Source organism: Ambystoma mexicanum, chromosome 2q, assembly GCF_040938575.1.
Source record: "Ambystoma mexicanum isolate Mex_15411 chromosome 2q, UKY_AmexF1_1, whole genome shotgun sequence".
In the NCBI taxonomy this organism is placed as follows: Eukaryota; Metazoa; Chordata; class Amphibia; order Caudata; family Ambystomatidae; genus Ambystoma; species Ambystoma mexicanum.
In genome coordinates this window covers 1,145,427,466-1,145,449,879 of record NC_090924.1, presented here as the reverse complement: position 1 = coordinate 1,145,449,879, position 22,414 = coordinate 1,145,427,466, and the positions used below count along the sequence as shown (strand labels likewise).

Below are 22,414 nucleotides of genomic sequence, written 5' to 3'. Positions count from 1 at the left end.
TGTGTTATGTATACAATATAGAGAGAGACACATTGAGTGTGCACTTAGAATATGCATTTGGGCATTATAGATATAACTTGGGTTTGTGAGAGAAAGAGTAAACGCTAGACAGAGCATTTAGCTGGCGCTGAAGCCATTCAGAAGCTGTTCGTTCTGCGGAGTGCGAAGATGTCATGAGTTACAGTGTACAAGTATGCATAAACAGTTTGCTTGGCAGACAGATAACATGACCTTTGTCCGAGAGGGAGAAGGCAAGGGGAGGCTTTATCAGCCTGGCTGGTGCTTCGCAGACAGAGGAAGGTGGGGGTAGGCAGTGCCATGGAGAGAGGGAGAGCTGTGTAGGCAGAGACATGCAGAAGGAGGATAGAGGGATTTGAATGGAGAAATATGAGGAGATGGTGTTTTGTACTGCAGGCAGACAGAAGATAGATATGGTATAGATATGTGGAAAATGTCATGTTGGCCAGAACATACAGTGATTGAAAGTACAGTACATGCATCACAGACATTTAGGCACGGCTCATATTTAGAATTGCTGACAGACAGAAAGAGAGGCATTTTAGCTTAGAGAACGAGTGTAGCCATGGATATGTATAAGTCATTGAACAGTATAATGAGAGGTGAGGCTCTGAGATTTGAGGTAGTTGCTGCTCTCCGCTGGTCTGCTTTCTGGGATGTAGTTGGAGGTGTAGTTCTGAGATCGAGGGAGCTGACGCTGAGATGGAAGAGAGATGTTTGGCGGTGGCATAGGAGAGACGTTTGGATGACTGAGATTGTGGGAGCATTTGTGAAGCATTCTGAGCAGAGCTGATGAGATCTGGCAGGGATCTGGCAGAGAGAGGCCTGGCCCTGACTGACTGACTGGCTGGTTGCAGAGTTAGCAGGAGAGGAGAGACAGAGCAACACATAGGAAAAAGGGGAGTATTGCTGAATAAGACACGTGCATGGGGAATTAGAACAGACTCACACGGAGCTTTGGCTGACATGATAGATGGGGTAATCAGACAGGGTTAGTCTTAGAGAGAGAGTGAGAAGTATGGTGTGGAATGGAGAGGAATGGTGTGGCTATTAGACTGCTTGCATTAGAAGCCTGTAAGGCTTACAGTCATTGCATTGCTGGTAGATTTGCACCAAAAGCATAAAAGGTGCAAATTTGAGATTTGCATTATAGTAGTGTTTGCATCATGCATTGCTATGTATGGATACTAGTATTTCTATTGTTGAATAGATTCATGTGCTTTCTTTGTGTCTTTTGTTAGTGTGTCCATAGGAGTAATCTAGGAGTAACACAGTGCACAAAAGCCATGAGATACAAGAGCGGGGGGAGGATGTGGGGGCTAAGGCTGATGCATGGTCGCCCACTAGAGGCTAGGCCAATGGTAGATTTGTATTACGTTCTCACAGCGCAGCGGACCCGAAGGGCACCCTTCCGAAGGCAAGAGGGTCTCTCCCTCCCACGAGGAAGAATGCATTCCAGCCCATTGAGAAGACCCCGGAAAAGAAGATGCCGGTCATCGCCCCGAGACTGTCACCTCTGGACGCAAAGAGAGTTGGGGGAGGCATTGAAGTCCTTCAGGGCACATAGAGATCTTTCAATGGACATTCTCTCCACCCTTCATACACTTGTATCTGAGATACAGAAGAGGATGCCGGCTCCCCCAGCAGCGCCAGTGCCTACTGCCCCGGTGACGACTGGGGAACCACCTTCCAAGAAGAAGAAGAGGCACCCGCTGCCTCCTTGCCACACGTCGCCTCCTTCTCTGCCACCCCCAACATGTGAGACAGAGTCTGACACAGTGACGACGGCGGGCACGGATTACGACGGCAGGAGGGGGACCTCCCGTCGCCTCCGCCAAGATCCTCTCAGCCGGACGAGATACGATTGTTCCATGTGATGATCTCCAGAGCATCAGAGCTCTTCCAGCTCGCGCCAGAAGAGAAGGAGGAAGGCTTTTTATACCAGCGCCGTGAGGCGAAGATGAAGACCATCCTTTCAGTCCCGCTCTTGTATGACATTTTGGGATGAAGAACCCTTCTACGGTCCCAGCGAAGGGGGACCGCTTAGAGAAGAAGTACAGGGTGCCGGACTCCGCACCTAAGTGCTTGCAAGCCCAGCCGTCGCCAGACTCGGTGGTTTCTGTAGCGGCCAAGAAGTCGTTGGGCTCTACGTCTTCGGCAGCGTCCACCCCTCCTGACAACGAGGGGAAGAAGTTGGATGCGATGGGAAGGCGAGTTATCTACTCTGCAGCAACGGCCATCAAGGCTGCCAACTCCATTGCTATCGTAGCGCGCTACGACCAGGAGCTGTGGTTGGAGCTTGCACCTCTGCTGGACTTCCTCCCCGACGATAAGAGGTCCGAGGCGTTGGAGATTCTACAAGAGGGCGAGGTGACATCGGATCACGCCATCACATTGCCAAAGGACATCGCAGACACGGGTTTCCGCCAGATGAGCAATGTTGTTTACCTTCACCGCCGTGGCTGGCTCAAGGCCACCAACTTTAGACAGGAAGTCTAGACAAGGGTTTTGGACATGCCCTTTGACAGAGACAATCTTTTCGGGAAGGCTGTGGATGAGTCTCTACTGGCCATCAAGGTGGACACAGAGACGGCATGTGCCCTGGGCACGCTTCAGCAGCGATGGCCGTCCTTTTGCTCCTCAGGAGGCAAGTCTCCCTGATCTTCGAAGGGTTACAGCGGGGTGTCCTCTTCTTATCGCCAACCCTCCCACTCCTCGGCCAAGGAAACCAACAGGGGCAACTCCAAGGCCTTCGGAGGTGGACGCTGTTGTTGCCAGTGACCCCAAGGCTGCCCGTGCACCTCCAAGCAAGAATGAACCGTCCGGGACGTCGGGCCCCTACCCGTGCACCGGGTTGGGAAGAAGGGTGGCGAACTTCGTCAGTGTGTGGAAGACCATCTCCATCGACCATTGGGTGCTGGACGCTCTCGCCCACAGACGCACTCTAAAGTTCCAACGGAAGTGTCCCCAAATACCACTGGTGGCACGGCAGGAAAACCACGTCCCTCAGCTGCTGCTGGAGGTTCGGGACCATGCTAAAAATGAAGGGGCGATAGAGCTAGTTCCAAGGCAACTCCGGGGCTCTTGAGTGTATTCAAGGTACTTCCTTGTGCAAAAGAAGACCGGGGGCTGGAGGCCCATTCTCGACCTGCGACGACTGAACAAATACATAAAGTCCCAGAAGTTCTGAATGGTCACTCTTCAGCACGTGCTTGGACAACTGGAGGAGGGAGACTTTCTGTTGTTGTTGAATCTGGAGGATGCGTACTTCCACATACACTTGTGTATAGGCGCGTTATAAATGCCATATCATATCATACCATATCATATCCCCATTCTCTAAGGGTACTGCATGTTTCTGCGCTTCATCGTTCAGGGGAGGAATTACCAATTCAAGGTCATCCCCTTCGTGTTGAAGTCGGCGCCCACAGTCTTCACCAAGTGCCTGGCGCCGGTGGCGGCCAATCTACGACTACAAGGGATCCACGTCTACCCGTACCTGGACGACTGGCTCATCCAGGCCAGTTGACAAGACATCGCCGTCAACCACACAGCGAGGACCATCTGCCTACTGATGGATCTGGGGTTCTCAGTGAATTATGCAAAGTCCTGCTTGGCTCCCATCTCATGATGCGCTATTCCTGGGATCCCAGCTCAACACAGTGTCATTCTCGGCGTCACCATCGGAGGAGACAGTTGCGGCCATCCTGGGCAAGGTGCAACAGCTACTAGCCTTGAAGATCACCACAGTGAGGACCATCAAGTCTCTGCTCGGCATGATGTCGTTGTGCATTTATCTCAGCCGACTCTGCAGGTTACGGATGCGCCCACTGCAGGAGTTCCTCGACGCCCATTGGATTCAGGTGTCCAGAAGCTTCCAGGACAGGATCCCGCTCGACGAAGGGTTCCGTCGGGCGATAGGGTGGTGGGGAGTGCGCTTGCATCAGACCGGAGGTGCAGATTTCCAGGCCCCACCGCACCAGGAGACAGTCACGACGGACGCTTCCCTTTAAGGATGGTGAGCCCACACCAGAAGTCTTCACGCCAGAGGCCTGTGGCTGCCAGAGGAGAAGACATTGCACATCAACATTCTGGAGCTACGGGCAGTGTTTTGGCCCTCAAATCGTTCCTGCCGTCCCTTAAGGGCAAGGTGGTCCGGGTCTGCACAGACAATACCACCACAATGTTTTACATCAGGAAACAGAGGGGCACCAGATCCCTGACACTCTCCAAAGAGGCGCAGGATTTATGGCACCCGGCCGTCACCCAGGGGATATTCCTCATCCTGTTTCATCTGGCAGGAGTAAAGAACACGGTCACCGACTCTCTGAGAAGGGAACTTCGGCAGGACCTAGTGGAGAATCTGTTCCTCAAATGGGGCAATCCCCAGATCGACTTGTTTGCGATGGCGACGAGCACCAAGTGGTAGAGGTTTGCCAGCAGGTACCCCCAGCAAGGGGTGTGGGGGACGCATTCAAATTCCCTTGGGAAGGCCTCTTTCTGTTTGCGTTCCCTCCATTGCCGTTGTTACTTCGAGTCATTCAACTGAGACGGTGCCAGTGTCGGATGATCCTCATCGCACCGGCATGGCTGAGGCAGATATGGTACCCGGACCTTCTCAGCATGTCAGCGTCCCCACCAGTCAAGCTGCCAGTGGTCACGGATCTTCTCGCCAGGGAAGGAGGTGCCATTCTTCACCACGATCCAGGGTCTCTGAACCCGAAGGCCTGGCTCCTGCAGCGCTAGAATTTGGTGGCTATGATCTCCCGGCGGACTGCAAGGAAGTTCTCGCCAAGGCTAGAACATAGTCTACTTTGAAATGCTACGGACTCAAGTGAAAGAGATTTGCTATTTGGTGCTGTTCCTAAAAGATAGACCCTCTGAGGGACCCTCGGGTACTTCCATATTTTCTGTTGTTGGCCAAATCGGGGCTGGCTCACGCCTCCATCAAGGTTTATCTGGCGGCAATCTCCCGTTACACCAGATCCCCAAGACGATCCTCCTTGTGGTCACACCGGTTGGTCAAGGTATTCGTCAAGGGATTATTCTGCTCGTTCCCACTGGTGAAGGCTCCGGCCCCGGTGTGGGAGCTGAATGTGGTACTTACTAGGCTAATGAGACCCCCGTTTGAGCCTATGCATTCTGTCCCACGCAAGTTTCTGTTGTGGAAAACAGCTTGTCTCATGGCCATCAACTCTGCACGATGAGTGGGTGAGATCCAGGCCCTCTCCTGTAAACCACCTTGCTTGATTTTCCACGAGACGAGGGGGTGCTGCGGACGCATCCCTCCTTCATGCCCAAGGTGCTGTCGGACTTTCATCTAAACAAGCCCTTGGTGTTGCGTGTGTTTTTTGTGCTGAAAGCACTTTGCACTTGCTGGGTGTGGCTAGAGCGCTGATGTTTTATGTGGCCCGCACAAAGAGTTTCTGGAAAACATCTCGGCTCTTTGTGAACTTTGGTCCTGTGAACCACAGGAAGGCCCTGTCCAAGGCTTCCATTTCCAGATGGCTCTCTGGCTGTATCACCTACTATCACCGGTTGGCAAACCGACCACTGCCTGGCGTCAGAGAGCCCATTCCACCAGGGCGATCGCTGCTACAACGGCGTTCCTGTCTGGTGTGCCCCTGCTGGACATTTGTAGGCCTGCTACGTGGAGGTCGATGCACACCTTAACGAAATTTGACTGCGTCGACAGGGATTCCAGGGAGGAGTCCAGAGTCGGCCAAGCAGTGCTGTGCAACCTGTTCGCTTGAAGGTGAGCCTGGTGAGGAGGTAAGAGATGCTTATTTTGAGCCTTGCCACCTCCCGTGGTTGTGCATGTGTGTACTGCTATGTATTCTTTATTCATGAGCATGTGAATCCATGCCAGACCCCATGCTGGTGAAGGAACAAGTTACTTACCTGTAACTGTTGTTCTCCAGCATGGGTCTGACAAGAAGATAATAAAGCTGAGAAATGAAGAAAGATAAGGGCGAACAGTTTCACAAGTAAGGTAGGTCGGTATGATGGAATAAATGGAGTTAAAAAAGGTGGTGATAAGGCAATGTGATAGTAGAGCTACGGTTATGCTTGAAATGATGACAAGGAGGGATCTCCTGTTTTGACAGATCTAGATTTGTCTCTGGTTTTATCATGAATGTCAGTAGTGCTACCAGAAGGCGTAGAGTCAGATCTGTTTCAAAAATAATTACATTTCCCAAAATTGGTTTTGTGACGTTTTAAAGGCTGCTTGTAAAAGGAGATGATCTTCATGACTAGATTTAAGCAACGGAGAAGAATTATGAGTAGAGGATGTTGCCATTGAGGAAGATTATATATCTAACCCGGGGGGAATATCAGGTATGTGAAATCTAGAGATAGGAGCAAACCTGAGACAATGTATACAACATAAAGTAGGAGAAAGGGGTTCCCATACTCTTAAGGGTTTGGTTAATCAACGTAACTGGACAAGTAGGGGTGTAACATACAATGCGTACCGTCAAAAATAACCACTAGACGAAGTGCTTGGAGGATTCAACCAGACTTCATATTAAGAACCATAAAAACATCAGTGTTAGAAAATAGTGCCACGTGCCGGTCAACGAAACAGTGGCTTAATGTGCAAATTACGCAATTGATCTGTATCCTACTGACAGGTAACTAGCTACAAATCTCCTAGTGTAAATAAATGCAAATAATTTCACAATTATTGAAAACCTCCCATTAGAGAGGTAGAACCACACATAATACAAAATTCATCAAGAGTACTTTGTTCTCATATGACTCTTGTTGTGATTCATTAGTACACAAATCCTTAAAATGCACCTTACGCATATTATTTTCTTTGCTATCGAGCAAAACCACTTAATTTTAGTCTCTTAGGTTACCCTACATGTGGTTACTAAAAAACAACTTTGGATCTTTTTGAGCTAATATTGCTGTATGAAATCTTGAATATCACTTCCACAGGACAATTTTTGAATATGTGTGTCTAGTCTCTTGTCATGTGTACAACTGAGAGTGTCCAGACCAAACCGTCTTAGTGTCAGTAATCCATCCTGTTAGGCTGTCTTGGTTCCTAGTGACACAGCCACATACTATCCTTAATTGATGTCAAGTGTCAGTTGAGTGCGCCAAGACTTGGTGTAGCACATACTCGGGCAACAGGATAGAGGCGGCTGTTTAGATCCTGGAAATCTTCGCTGTGTCTCGTGTACATGCTGGTGTCCTATTCGTGCAGTCTCCTGGACATAGTGTTGAAGTCCGCCATTGAGGAAGATTCCAGAGATTGCATAAATAAGAACATATCTTCAGTATCTAAGAAGATAACACCTACCTAACATGAGGCCATTGGACACTTAACATATATTTCCCCCGTCAAACCCCCTTACTATGCACACAGTCAATTTTCACTTGAGGTGAACTGTGCCCTCCCACGTCCCCTCCCTTCACTTCCATGCCACCCCACAATGATGTGGTTCAATGGCAACCTCCCAAAATACCACCAGGCAATGTTCGTAACATCATGAAGCAGGCTCTGCTCATCGCTGTTGTCCACAGCGTCCATAGCCATGAAGTCCTTATAGGGCCCCAGTAGTCAACTGGCCTGCTCCTGTTAGGTAAAAACAATGCATATTGAGCCTCACGCTTCTCACAATTGTTCAAACAATTCAGCCATTCCTGAAAACATAGTGCTCTACGTTTCCCCCACGTCCTGGCGATCAATGGCCTTGCCACAATAGACGCTATACCAATCAGCTTTTTTTCAGTTTTAGACCCTGTTTCAGTCAGAGACAATAACCGTAGTTCTGTAGTATTCTGGGTTAACACTGTAGCATTTGCCCCATGGCCACACCAATCTTGTCCCATAGTGGGAGTATCTGGGGACACTCCCACACTACATGCAGGAAGTCAGCCAGGTGTTGGGGGTACCCATTACATTGCGCAGGTCTATCAGGGTAATATTTCTGCTGCCGGGCAGGGGAATAATAGACCTGGTGCAGAAAGTGGATTAAGCGAAAGCGGGTATTCAAGGACAGTCTCAGAGTTCGCATACATATAAATTTCCATTGTGACTCGGACAGTTCCCTCCGCAGCGCCATCTCCCACTGTGCTATGAATGTAATCTGTTTGCCTGCTTTTTGCCGTTTAATAATCTTATAGAGCGAGGACACCAATTTGGTGTACCTCGTGGGGTCCGTAATTAACTGTACAATGGGGATACCAATTGTGCATCAGGATAGCATGGCCATCTAGCCCATAATACTTCCCTCAAACTGAATTACTCACGGCTGTCCATTCCCCCCTTCCCTTGAGTATGTCCCAAATGATACATATCCCATCTTGGATCATATCCCCCAGTGTGTACACACCCAGCTTCTCAAAGTGGAGCCTGAAAATCTTCTCAAACGTATCATCCTCACACCACATAAACAGAAATCCCAGGGCATAAAGTTCTGCCACTCCCACCATTCGTCTCACACATTGCCATGCTTTGCATGTGGTATCCACTGGTTGAATGTCAGTCTTCCCCACAGGGCTCAGAGTCCCCCGCAGTAGTCCCTTGAATCATTTGGTTAAGTTGTTGCCCTCTCCAATTTTGCATGTGGTAGCTGTTGGGAGTGGAAACACCACCAGACAGAGTATTGTAGTTGTGCGGCAAAGTAGTAAGCGTAGTGGTCGGGGTACTCCAGGCCACCCTTAGCAAATGGTTGGGTCAGTATATCATATAAAATGCTGGCCTGTCCACCATCCCACACCATCAGACTCTGCAACCGCATCCAGAGGTTGGCTGGGGGGAAATCGGTATGGTATTAAAAACTTGCAACAGCTTTGGGAGCAAGTCCATCTTGGCAAGAGAGATCCAGGAGGCCAGCGATAGTGGGAAAAGTATCCACGCCTCTACTTTGTTGTAGTTGCTCCAAAGCCATCACATCATTTTTGGTGTAAAGGACAGCAGGAGGGGTTACCAATACAGAAATACTGAATATCTTAAGGGCACCATCTAAAGACCCTAATGCAGTAACTCAGATTTAGCCCAGTTGATCTTCAGTCTGGTTAATTCTCCAAAGCGACAGATCTCCCGGTTGTAAGTTATGTATAGGATTTGTTTACACATAGCATGTCATCTGCGTGTAGGGAAATGGTAGACGTGTTGGAATAGATCTTAATCCCTCTGTGCATGATATTCTCTCATACAACAAGCTAATGGTTCGATCGCAAGAGCAAAGAGGATGGAGAACAGGGGGCATAGTGCTCCCCGGGTTCATGATATAATCTGACATCACCTGGTTGGCGAGTACCGCTGCACTAGAGCAGTTGGATCCACTGAAGAAACACCGAACCCAACCCGGATTTCTGCAGGACCTCAAAGAGAAAGGCCATTCCACAGAGTCGAAAGCCTTTTCGGGCATCAAGCACAGCTACAATAATCAGAACTTCGATGTCAACATTATGCATTAGAGCAAGCAGATGATGCAGATTATTTTGAGTGGAACTCAGGGGATGAAACCCTACTACTTGAGGTAGTAATCTATCTGCCAGTGATTTAGCCACTATTTTAGTATCCGTGTTTATTAAGTATAATGGCCTGTACGATGTGCACTGCTAGGGATCTTTGTTGGGATTTAATAGAACCATCACCAGGGCAGTTCTGGTAGATTCAGGTAGCACCCCGGATGCCAAAGCAGACTCATACATAGTGCAGAGGTGAGGTATGAGCAGTTCTCCATAATCCTTATGCATCTCTGCAGTTATACCATCTAACTTGGAGCCTTACCATGGGGAAGAGACAATATAACTAGTGTATTTCTACATCTGAGGGGGGCTCATTTAACTTATCAACCTGTTAGGGGTCAAGCAATCCCAGAGCCACTTTATCAAGATAGTGCACAATTGTACAACAATCTGTGTGTGTTTCAGAGGAGTAAAGACAGTCGTAATAATTGCAAAAAAACAGAATGAATCCATTTAAGGTCCCCGATTGGCATCCTCTGGGGCTTACAATCTCAAGAATAGATCCCTTGTGTCGTTCGCGCTTAAACGCCCATGCCAGAGGGCAGCTGGGATGGTCGCCTTCCCCTATGTGGCAGCCGTCACTGGGTTCTCCAGAAATATCTCTTCTCTATCGGCCATCATTGCAAATTCCCCCCTTTTCTCCCAAAACTGGGCTCTGATACCCAGATTGTCCTGCTGCACTTGCTGATGCGCAAGACTTTTTATTTCATCGAGTCCGCACAGAGCACACGTTGGTTTAAAATATTGTTTTCATATCTTGCTCAATTTCTCCCTGAATACTGTCTTCCAAAGCGCGTCCTCTAAATCGCAATCTGAGAAGTCTTGAGTTTGGGCCAGTCTAAAAAAGATTACCATTGGGGAATGGTCTGACAACATCTGAGGTAACATCTTGGTTTCCTCTAGGATATGGCGATTTCTGCCATCACGGATTACAATGAATTGTTTGAATTCGGATGTCTGATTTTACTGGAAATAACTTTTGGTTTTGGCTCCCGTGGACATTTCTGGCAACCCGCTCCCCCCGACCCCTTAATTACCTTCTGGCGGCACACTAAACTGTGTGCCGCGGACTCCGCCATCCCTCTGCGACGCCAGTTCCCTTCACTTTATAGGTCGCGGGACACACCCCTACAACCCCCAATGCGATTGTAGTGAACAAGGGTGTGGGGGACACCCCCGCAACCCTGCTCCCCTTGTTCACTATAATCACATCAAATGGTTGATTTGATCGAAATTTTCAGCTGTTCATCATTTTTGTTCAGCCAAAATTTGATCAAATCTAACATTTGTTTTTGTTGAATTTTTATACAGATTCCCGCTGTGACCATCACATAGTCTATTCTGAATGCACTACCATGCACCCCAGAGTAGAAGGAATATTCCCTGGCTATTGGGTTCTTGTACCACCATGCATCTATCGGGCCATGATATTCTGCTATCATATCCCACCTCGTAGCAGCCCTTGGGGGCACGTGTTGGATAGAGGCGGAACTGCCAAGGCCCAGAGACAAAGCCATATTAAAATCTCCGGCCCAGATAAACTCATAGGTCGGGAATTTATGGAGTTCGTACATGTCTGGAAGAAATCAGGGGAATCAATATTTGGGACATATATATTAATGAGAAGGCCCTGCATCTGCAAATATTTGCCTGCAAGAATGATAAAACAACCCTCCGGGGCCCCAATCTGGTCATATAGCCGGAAGTAGACATGTGAATATACGTGGCACCCCCTCTAGAGGCGGAGGAGTAGAATGAGCCATACCTATGCACCCCCACCACTGAACCCCAGGGATCCTGCTGCCCTTACCCTGTAGAAACAATATATTCATGTGATGTTTTTTCGCATGGTTCATGATCAACCTGAATTTTCTTAATAATTGGTGAACCCGCGGATGTTCCATGGTCATCCGCGCAATACGTTCACCTACTAGTCCGTACAACACTCGAAACAATGATATTCAGCCATGACTCATTCCCACTGGGTACACAACACAACGCTAGAATACCACTGCATCTCGCTGGGGGGGGCGCTCGGAGGCTTAATGGAGAACTTATTGGACAAAAAAAGTGCCATCGCAGGTGCTGTAGTGCAATGAAACAGAACAAACCCAATCCCACCCCCGCTAGAAACACAAACATACCAGCTATATCCCCTGCCCTTTCCCCCCCCAAACCAACACAACCAAACAAAACGCAACACCACCCACAGTTAGAGCAGAATCCAGGAGCCACCAGCAGATGCTCTAAAATGTGTCAGTTTGCCACAGTTCACACTCAATGCCTCTTGATCTGGAGCCTACATCCACCTACCCTAAGGGGTGCAGGTCAGAGATTAATCAGAATGGCGGCTGGCCGGCTCTCAATGAGGCGACTGACGCGGAGTGCCCCCGGGTCCGGTAGACCAGAGACGAAGCTTTCAGCAGCCTCAGGAGACCTAAAAAACAGTCTTGCCATCATGCACCACTTTTGCCAGGAACAGCATAGCGTAGCAGGCCCCGTTCTTCCTTTGGATAATTTTGACTGCCTGGTAAGTTTTCCTTTGATCCTGGACCTGTGCGCTGAAATCTGTGAAAAGACAAATAGTCATCGAGCCCCACTACAGATGGCTCTTCTGTGGCTGCTTTGAGTAGCACACCTCGTTCTCGATGGTTGAACATTCTGGCAATTATGGTGCGTTCTGGCGCCCCTGGTGGGACTCTGGCAGCTAGGGAGCATTGTGTTCGCTCCACTAATAACACACTTTATACTGGCAGGCCCTCCAAAATGTCCAGTAGCAACTTCTCAACAGGTCTTTCCATATGGTTACGCAGATTATTTCTCCTCGATCTGCCCTTGGGGTCACATCCTTCTTATCCCATCTGTTGGAGGAGCACCATTTCCTTCTGCAGTTCCGCCACTTTACCTTCCCCATTGCTGATTCTTTGCTCTGCCTCAGACATGCAGCTACATAGCTTGTCAATCTGTATCGCCGAAATATCTACCTTTACAAGTGAGGGCATCTATCATTGCCCCCGGACTGTCGGTGCTGTTTAAGGCCAATATCGTATGGCTGAGAGCTGCAACATCAAACTTATATGGGCCCGGGGAAGGATCTGATGGCCATGGCGCCTAATCTGCCTTAGCAAATTGTTAAATTTTCACCTGTTTTTTGGGGTTGACCATATTGGTTGTTGCCCCAACAAGCCCCGGTACGCCAGCGAGGGACTGTGCTACAACAAGGTCCGTACTAAGGGACTTCTTTCAAACCGTCTCTCTTGCACGGGTGCACCACCACAAGAATACATTCTGAGCTCACCTAGGGGTCTGATGTCACACCCTTGAGGTGCGCGTCAGTCTGAGATTTCAGGACAAGATTCCACCCATATAGGTCAGCAGAGGAGATTGCCGTTGTGGGCCCACGCAGGAAGGGGGACTTCTGTAGCCTCATCTAGGTCCCATGCAGACCCATGCCACCCCACGCAGTCACTGCTGTCCCGATGGCACTAGGAATGTAGCAACACAATGTCCCCCAGACCTGCTGACCAGGATTCGCTCCAGGCCAAATGCCTATACTGTAGTGTACGTCAGCGCTCTGCACAGCAGGCTTCCAGTACTCACATGTAGCAGGTGGGGGCGGGGGGGCACTCCTAGTCCCGACTCAGATCCCAAACTCACAGGCGGGCTCTTAGTCCAGCACTGTGCCCATGTGGCCGCTGGTGAGAGTCGCAAAGTGCCCCTCGCACCACGGCTTTAGTTTTAAAGAAACGTGTAGCTCCTCCAGTCGAAATGATGATTCCCCCTATTCCATAGATTGGGCAGCCGGCACTGGCGACTAGGCCTGCTGCGCTCTGGCAGGGCCCTCAGGGTATTACAGTAATGAGGCGGTCCCACAACATTACACCTGGAATTTCAGGTGCTGCAGAGCTTCGTGCATCACAGGAGCCGATTGTAGAAACACAAACGCAAAGAAAGTAGGATATTACAACAGGATGATTATGTCGTCCGTCGGAGCTCTCTCAGGCTGCAGCCATTTTGCAGCCGAGAAACAGAGCCCCCGGAATTGTTTCCTTTTGATTTAGCATTGTTTTATTGAGAAATTAAAGCTTTTTGGCCTTGGAGGAAAATGTGAGGTTGTTTCCTGGCTGGTGTGAAAACAAGCAGGGCTCGTTGATGCCTCAAAAACAAGCGATTAAAGGAAAGAGCGACAGATTATTGCTAGTAATCCAAAGTTTAATCATGTGAGCTCCTGTAGTTCCAGCGGAGGGACGAAGGAAATGCCCAGTGCCGTAGGCATCCAAATTTCAATGAATTTATTTGGATCATTAAGTTCGGATTTTTCAGGAATTCCATAGAAGCGGATGTGCTCTTCTATTTCTGTCTTCGAGTTCGGTAGTATCAGCTTCTAACTGCAATAATCTTTGTTGCATATTTTCCTCCAAACCTTCCATTCCATCTTCCATGCTTGAAAAACGTTCTTCAGCATCTCCTAATCTTCCTGATACAACTTTAATTACATTTTTAATGGATTTCAAGTCTTCTTGTAGAGACAAAGTGCAAAAGTGAAGCAAAGGGATGGAGACGCGAATATTGTAAAGCTCAGTTAAAATCTTTTTCATCCCCATGTTTAAAGAGGAAATTTCATTAGGCAGGAATTTTAAAGGTTTATCTTTGGATTTGACCCAGGGGTGTTGCTAGGTCTGGAAAAGATCTGGGGCTACGCTCATGTCGGGACTGTCGGGATTCTGGGCTAGCTAGCCTTTTGGCTGTAGCCCCTGATCTGGGGCTGCAACCAGAAGGCCCAGGGCTATAGCCCCCCCAAACTCTCCCTAGCAACGCCTCTGATTATGCCATTTTTCATGGAAAATAAAATTCCACTAAGCATCAAGGTACTGAAATTGTAGAAGAGAAGATGATATATTGAGGTAAAAGCAGGTTGTAATAATAGTGTAAACCTTGAGTGAGTAGGCCTATTGTGCAGGAAGCAGCATTGGTGTTGCGTAATCACGTACTTGATCTCTTGTGGGGAGTGAAGGGAACATAGAATCTCCTTCACTGAAGAACTCCTAGGCCAACAGGCAGCAACAGAAAAGAGCGACCGCACCAAGCTCTGGCAATGAAACAAACAAAAAGGCTCACGGAACCTTGCTGATAACGGCAGCATTAACAGGTATGAGTCGGTAGAGGAATTGCATCAAAGATTTTGCGATCCTCCATATAAATATAATGCTGATTGTAAACTTTGTTTAAAGTTAAAATAAGAACAAATTAGTAGCCCATAATGAATATGCTCTTAAAATTGGAGAGAGGAGTAATTAAGCAGCCATCTTGTAGAGTGTTGACCACACATCCCCATATACTGGCATTTTGATTCTTAAACGTTGTATGCATTTACCTCATCAAAATACTTACTTGAAACTCGTGTGGTTTGTGAAACCCTACAATGAGTATATATTTTTAAAATATCTCTTCAGTGTCCTCTTTTCTGTACTCTCTTGTGCCTAACTGTACCTACCAAGTGAAGCCTGACTACTCTACTATGATACCCAATATAGATAGTTTGTATTACCTTTGGTGGACATCCTGTATTCACCAAGGATAAGTGTTCATACACCCCTTATCACAGAGCTGTGGAAAAACATTCCAGACATGGCATAATTGGCAACGTTTTAACATTGGACCAGTGTTACTGATTATTCAATCCCCAAGCAGAAGTCCTCTGAGCACGTGCAAAGCAAAGCTGGTGACATACCAGAAAATTTCATTATTCCCAACTATGACCTTTTCTCAAACTCTATATTTAAGGCTAATTTGCTTTGAGTATCATTTTGTTAGTCACCACTAGGTTTAATATGCTTGTCAGCCCATTTCATTACAATCCCGTCTTTATCCTGGATCTGGATTCAGGGATATATTATGAATCAGATTTGTAGAGGTTTATTTTAAAACTGCCCGTCCCCGTCAACATAAACAATTCAGGTTTTGGTGCTAGCAAGAATTCCTAGGGCCTGAAAATAGGGCAAGGCCACTAGCAACAATGAAATTAAGCATACATAGGACTGGTGAGCGTACAGACCACTGCAGGGTGCCTTAGTCTGATCCCTTAACTGTGATCCCTTTGCAAGCTGTGTTACCGGGAAGACCTACATAGTGATATTGGATGGATCAATTTGGCCCCAAAAGAAGAATCTCTAACCCTTGAGACAGGAATAGTCTGTATACCCAGGCAATTGATTTTGGTTACTGTGTTTGTGTGCTCTGTCAAAAATATTTTCTGACTTAAAGCATACTGTAACTGTGGCTTCAAGCATGGAGTAGGTCAATTACAGGACTTAATGAAAGAGTTCTGACTACTTATTATTTGCATTTCTGATTGTGAAAGATTTTTTTTAGGGGTCCCCTTCAGATGTTCTACGGGATGAGCGGGTGCAATATTGGATTGAGAACTATAGAAATCTACTCGATGCATGGAGATTCTGGCATAAACGGGCCGAGTTTGACATCCACAGGAGCAAGCTTGATCCAAGTTCAAAGCCATTAGCACAGGTATTTACAGTATGTACAAACTGTTTTTCAAACTGATGTTGCATAGTTCATGTTTTTTCTTTTTATTTAATATGTTTCTCTAGCTGTCAGCTTTCTCTGTATCAAGTATATTTGTTGTGCTTCCCAACACCTAGAAGCATACACTTCTGGGAATCCAAGTTTTAAGTTTATGTTTCTATTGGTTGCCCAAATAATCATGATCTATTGGCCATGTTGAATAAGAGACAATCCTTGACTAAGCTTTGCAAAGATATTTCTTACCCAAGTTTGAGTGAGGCTAGTCCGCTCTCCATGTATAGAAAGAGGGCAGAGAGCCAGTCTCTTTGAGATTACTGATTGGAGACTGCCCAATGTGGATGGTGACTGCATCAGGGACAGTAAGGTCAGCATATTTTCCCACAGACTGCTGCTGCCAGGTTACCTTAAATGCCTATCACTTTTTGACCATGGTTGTGAAAAGATCATTCAGATCCCATATGCTTGAGTACTTCAGCATCTAAGGTGAAAATGTAGTTGGCATTAAGAGTATTTTTTTCATGTTTAGGAAGAACTTGGCTAGCTTTGGTTCCCTCCCTCCCAACGTCATTCTTGAAGAAGTGCCTAGAACAAAAGGTGACGGTGTCTCTATCACCTTCCCAAACTTGGGTCGTAGAGTGACCTAAAAGGGTAGAAAGTTCCAGCACTGAATTTTATGTTTAAGGCAAATAAGGTTTCAATGGTTTCAAGGTTTTTTACAGACCCTTCTACCCATTAGCCTTTTGTGCAAAGATTGTTTGGCATATATATTATATATTAATGTGATGGGGATTAAAATTAGGCAAGAGAATAAAAGGGTCAGTTGCTTTAAATGCAATATTCATATTTTAGAAATTCAGCACAGACATATTTCAGATTTCATTGCATTATAATGTATTTTCGCCTCTGCTGGAAACCAGAGCCTAAATAGGATCTGTCAAAACACAAGCTATGAGATGGCAAAACCATAAGGGAACATTGCTTCTGCGATTAGTTGAGTCAAGGTAGATCCTAGGAAGTGTGAAGGATTCTAATCGGGCGTCACACACCGGACCAGGACCTTCGCCCTCAGCCTTAGATGTAGCGCACAGTTAGAATGCTTTTTCTTTCATTTTAACTAATTCTAATCGAGCCGATACCCGACCCGTCTCACACCCCCTTTTACAAATACCCTGGGTCACAATGGACCATGAACCAGGCCGGTGGGTGGTTGCACAATATTTATTTTAATTTCAAAGAAAATCACACATTTTTTTCGGTTGGGCAGCAATCACCAATGGGTTGATAATTACAATGAAAACTATTGAAATACACTTGAGTAACCTTCTACAAGAACATGTCCAAAGCACAATTGAATAGGAACACGTTTTCAATTAGGATAGATAGCACCAGATGTTAGGCAGAAACCTGTGCAGTTCCCTCTGGGACCACTGCAAAAGATTTAAGACTACAGGCGTTTGGCAGTAAACCCACTTGGTAGCAGTCTGTACCACCCAGATTTACCTGGTAGCTGTGGCTGAGCAGTCAGACTTCCCTCAAGAAGAGTTAGGCAGTATATAGAGCATACATAATAGGTACAGAGGCACAGTAGTACAAGCAAACACTGACCAGAGCTAGGTGTAAAAGTATATAATTATTTATTTAAAAGACACACTCATAAATTACACTAGCACAGAAAAGATAAGTAAGTCAACAAAACACAGTCACTGTTACTTATATGTACATCCCTAGTTAAGTATTTGTTGGACAAGTCTAAGTTAACACCACTTACTTCCAAACAGAGGTTAGCGCTTAACGTTAGATGGCACTCCAACAAGTTAGTTAAAAAGAGAGGGAAAAGGCAGAAGTAATGAAAACAGCAAGGTAAAACACTTTTCAGAGATTCACAGTAAGTTTAGAAAGGCAGTCTATTGCGGAGCAAGGAAGTTCGGTTGCCAGGCCCACTCTAGGGAAAGCCAGGCGAAAAGATGTCCAAGATCACACAATGTCACAAGTCTTTACAGGTGAGTAGAAAAGGTTTTACCAAGTTTAGAAAAGTTTAGTTAGGGTGTCCCAGGCTTACCCACGTTCGAGAGCAGAGGGCTAAATCTACCCCGTACAATCGGCGGCAAGGGAAGCCGGGCGGAACACGGTACCTTTAAAATGGAAAGGATCCTCCAGCGGTGGCAGTTGTTCCTGGTAGTGGGTGCAAGTCGCGGTGTCGTCCAGAGGAAGAGAAGATCTCGACGTGGAGGAAAGCTGAAGGTCGTTGCACTACCAGGGAAGAAACCAGCCGTGGATTTTTTCCAGTTAAAAGGATGTTACCCCTCTTTCGCGGTTGAGGTAAAAAGTGGTGTCCCGTTTGCCGGGGTGCGTGGCACAGGCAAGGCGGCCACGAGATGCTTCAGGGAGGCGAAAAGAAGGCAGAAACTGGTTGTCCCCACCAGTCAAGGGAAGAAGACTCTCCCGGCTGGAGATCTCCTCTGTCGTTGGGAAAAGTGGTGAGACGGTTCCGCAGGGCTCCACCGGTGGTGTCGTCTTGGCAGGTCGGCTCGGCTTCTCCCTCTTTGGCTTCTTAGGTCCTGTGGCGACTTCTGAAGAACCAGTCCCAAAAACCCTGCTTTTATGCAGCAAACCCCCATTCATACAGCCTAGCTGTCACTCAAACATGCTAAGTGGTGAGCGGGGCGGCTCACCACTTGGGCCAATCACACCAGAGTGCGACATGAGTTGGCAAGGCAACTCAGTCCAGGGTGCCTAAACCCCCTCCCACACCCCATGTGGTACCCAGACAGAATGGCACCACTTTGGAGGGCTTCTGTGCAGAAGCCCGCCAAAAGTGGAACAAAGGCTCGACTCGGGTTCAGGGTTACTGAAGTGAACCTAGACGCCATTTTGGCAGCGAGTTCTGGCAAAAAATCCCAACCGGTGAATTTATATTAAATAAATAAACCGGCGGTATCTTTAACATTGCACCAAAAAGTGGTGCATTAAAATCAATGGGAAATCCCATTGGGAAATATTCCGGTGGAATATTTCTGTGGTATCCACTGCCACCAGCCAGAAACTCGGCGAGGGGGGACGGGACAGTACCCCCTCGACAACAGACCCAGGGGCAATCTAATTGCCCCTACCAGTACTTCCACAGTATGATGGTTTGTACTGGTTAAGTTCCTAAGTTAAGACTAGTAAAGTCAATGGTGACTTTACAGACCCAGGGAGACAGTAGTCAGTCCCAGGGTGTGGAGTCTATGTTTGGGGATCACTATGACACCCCTGTGTTACTGCACTGAGGGTGCTGTGTAACACACATTCAAAAATACCCCATAGCCCATAAGCACATAGCAAGTCACAGAAACACTCTCAAGTCATGTCCAAGAGTGAGGGTAAACAGGTCTCATTCTTGGCAGGAGAAAAAATAAACCCCAAAAATCCAGCAAAGCTGCTGGGGGACTCACTAGGTTAGGAAATTCAGCCTAAACAGATAATTCTCCCTAACACTAGAGTTAAGATTTCCCCCTGCAATGTTCCCTCAACCCACAATTAAGCTAATTCTGAGTGAATAGAAAGAAGCAGCAGGTAGTCAGGGATATGAGGCAGCAAACCGAATCAAAATCTGACCTTCCCTTTGCAATGGCCTAAAATGACACTCAGATTTTAACAAATAATTAGTTATGTGTGTAATTAAATAATGATGTACATATGTTTTATCACAGTCTCAGGGATGCCACCTCACTAGCAACTATAAGGTAAGGTATCACAAAAGGCATACAGTTCACAAAGCCGGTTGAAATTGAAAACACAGTGCAGTCAAAGCACACATGGAAAAGTTGAATTCGTTTTAGTTTGCAGTTTTAAATGTAAAAAACGTTTTTTTAAGAAAAACAGGTGAAATAATCTGAATTGGAATGTGGTTTTAGTGCTGGAGGATAGACGGGGACAATATAGAAGTGAAAGAAGGGCTCAAGCTGAAGAACTGGATGAGATTTGCAAGATAAAAGGAGGGTCGGTTTTGGTAGAAGATAGCCGTCAAAGAGAGGAAATCGGTTTGGAAAGAAAAAGGACAAGTTTTACTTAAACTAGATTATTCAGACTAAATTGTTAAAGAAAGAAAAGGTACGATTCCGGGTTAATTTGCAACTTAACCCTTTCAACCCGCGTTCAGATCTATGTGGGAATTAATTTAAATTGTTCCAAATATTGCTAAGGAGTTGCAAGATGAGGTGAATGAAAGAATTACGCTAACACTAGAAAAACAAGGACAGGATGCACAGAGAACTAGAACAGTTTAGACAAGTTATCAGGGTATGTATAGGATTACTTAGAAAATAGGGCAAAGACAAAGGGGTCAAGATTGGGTATGCTATGTGTTACTTTGGGGTGGGGAAATACTTACAATCAGCACTCGAGTTTGGAATTTGGGACAGCCAACCGGGTTCTGGGCTCAAAAGGTTCTGGTCACCGGATTGGGGGCTTTCCTGGCAAACGACAGCTGGGCGAAGGTCTGGTCACGGCACAGCGATGCCTCAGCTGGATGGAGCGGGTAAGCAGGCAGCACTAGAGAATCCCAAAGTGGGCTCAGCCACCTTTCCCCTTTCTCCCTGAAGTTAGTGGGATTTTGTTATGGGGTTTTAGTGCTGAAGAGTATTTCTGCCTGGATAGGAAGGCCTGGGTCAACTATCCCTTTTCTGGCAGTGGGGTCTTGAATCTTGCAGAGTGAAGGTGAAATATCTGGATACGCAGGTGCTGGAAAATTCAGAAGAGAGTGTGTGTCTAGAGTTCTGTCAGGTCCCCTTATTTATAAGGCATGGTGACGACATAGAATTATTTTTACATTCCTGCGAAGTCCCATTGCAAAGATAAGTCTTAAAAGTGTGTTAATAAAATAGTGTTTAGAGCCAAAATGGTCAGCATTGTTCACCATATAAGGGCATAGTTCCAAGGCTGCTCTTGAATGGGCTTTGAAGCTCCCAGTAGAAGTTGTGGCAATGTGTGATTTCCTATTTCACATGTCCTTGTCCCAGAATCTCTATTGTAAGAGGCCTGAGCCCAGACAAAAGTCTGATGAGCCTGTGATATGCGGCCTTCTGGCCCATTCAAAGTTTTCCAGGGTAGCAATTATCACCCATGTGATAGGATCTATGGTGGCTCCTTCTTTCGGGGGTTAGGACACTCCTGTTGTCGGCCAAATGACCCTTGAGCCATGGCAGAAACCTGTTTGGCTAGTTTGCAGAAGGCAGCCCTTGTCTTTATTTCTTATTTTATTTTGTTTTGTTATGTTATGTTATGTTATTTTATTTGTAAGGCGCCAAAGCCCGAAGGCATCCAGGCGCCAGAAGACGGAAAGTAGGCCCTATCTAGTACAACCAGGTAACTGGATTAGATTTTATGAAAATAAAAAGGTCTTCAACTGTTTCCGAAAAATCAGAAGATTGGTTGTATTGCGTAGAGACACCGGAAGGGCATTCCAGGCCTGTGCGGCCTGCACATGAAATAAATCAAAAGCAAGCCTGTTGAATAAAAACATCCCATATATGTTTCCCAGCAAAACCCCCTTTACATTGCCAGGCCAAAACATGGCCTCCTTTCAACATTATACTTTTAAAACCAGCATTTTTCCTTATTTGCAAAAGTGCATTTTAACACATGGTGAAGTCTGCTGGGCTGACCATTTCAAAGGTTTTCTCTCTGAATTTCCCACATTGTTTTGCAGCCCTAGTCATTTTCTCTTTTGCAGCAATCTGTGTAAGACACAGATCCACTGAAATTGACATAGGCCCAGAGAGCCAGGGTCTATTTTGCAGCATTGATTTTTGGCATTTTGTAACTCAAAAGTCAAGTGTTTTCCTGTGCGACTGAAAGTAAAGCTTCTTTTGATTTCTCAGATTTGGCTGACACAGCCTGTCATTCAGGGTTAATGTTCTATTTTGATGGAGCACAATCTGGATATAGGTGGGAATGGCAGGGCCTCATACTGCTGAGTGGGTAAATATATCCCACAAAGCTAGCAAAGAGGGTTCACCTGTGGCTCTCACACCTTGAACCACTAGGACAAGTAGGTCAGGTCTAATTTCTCCCACTCTACAGTTCCACAAAGTAAAGGTGTTAAGCTCACCCGATATCCCCGGGGGCGTCTGGAAGGCTCTGAGATCTGGAACCCTGGATGCGTAGTTGCCCAGTGCTGAATAATGAATCTGCAATTACAGAAGGGAGGATTTGTGATAACTGTCTCTAGTGGGTGAACCTCCCACCTCTCTCTGACCGATTCCCTTCCCACTGGGTTCTTTTCTCACCTTAGTTATTTGTAGGGTGAGCTATCCGTCCTGCGTTCCTTGTGCAGGGGCGCTTGATGTTTGTTGGCGAGCTGCCCGAATTGCTTCAC

General features: G+C 46.8%; 1 protein-coding gene across 2 annotated transcripts in view; it reads left to right on the top strand.

Annotated features, from left to right (window-relative positions):
* MIOS (meiosis regulator for oocyte development) overlaps positions 1-22,414 on the top strand; it is a 771,408-nt gene that overhangs the window by 538,874 nt on the left and 210,120 nt on the right. For both annotated transcript variants that reach the window (XM_069648526.1, XM_069648527.1), the window contains exon 8: positions 15,886-16,038. In XM_069648526.1, coding sequence (XP_069504627.1) covers positions 15,886-16,038 — 153 coding nt within the window. The remainder of the gene's footprint in view (positions 1-15,885; positions 16,039-22,414) is intronic.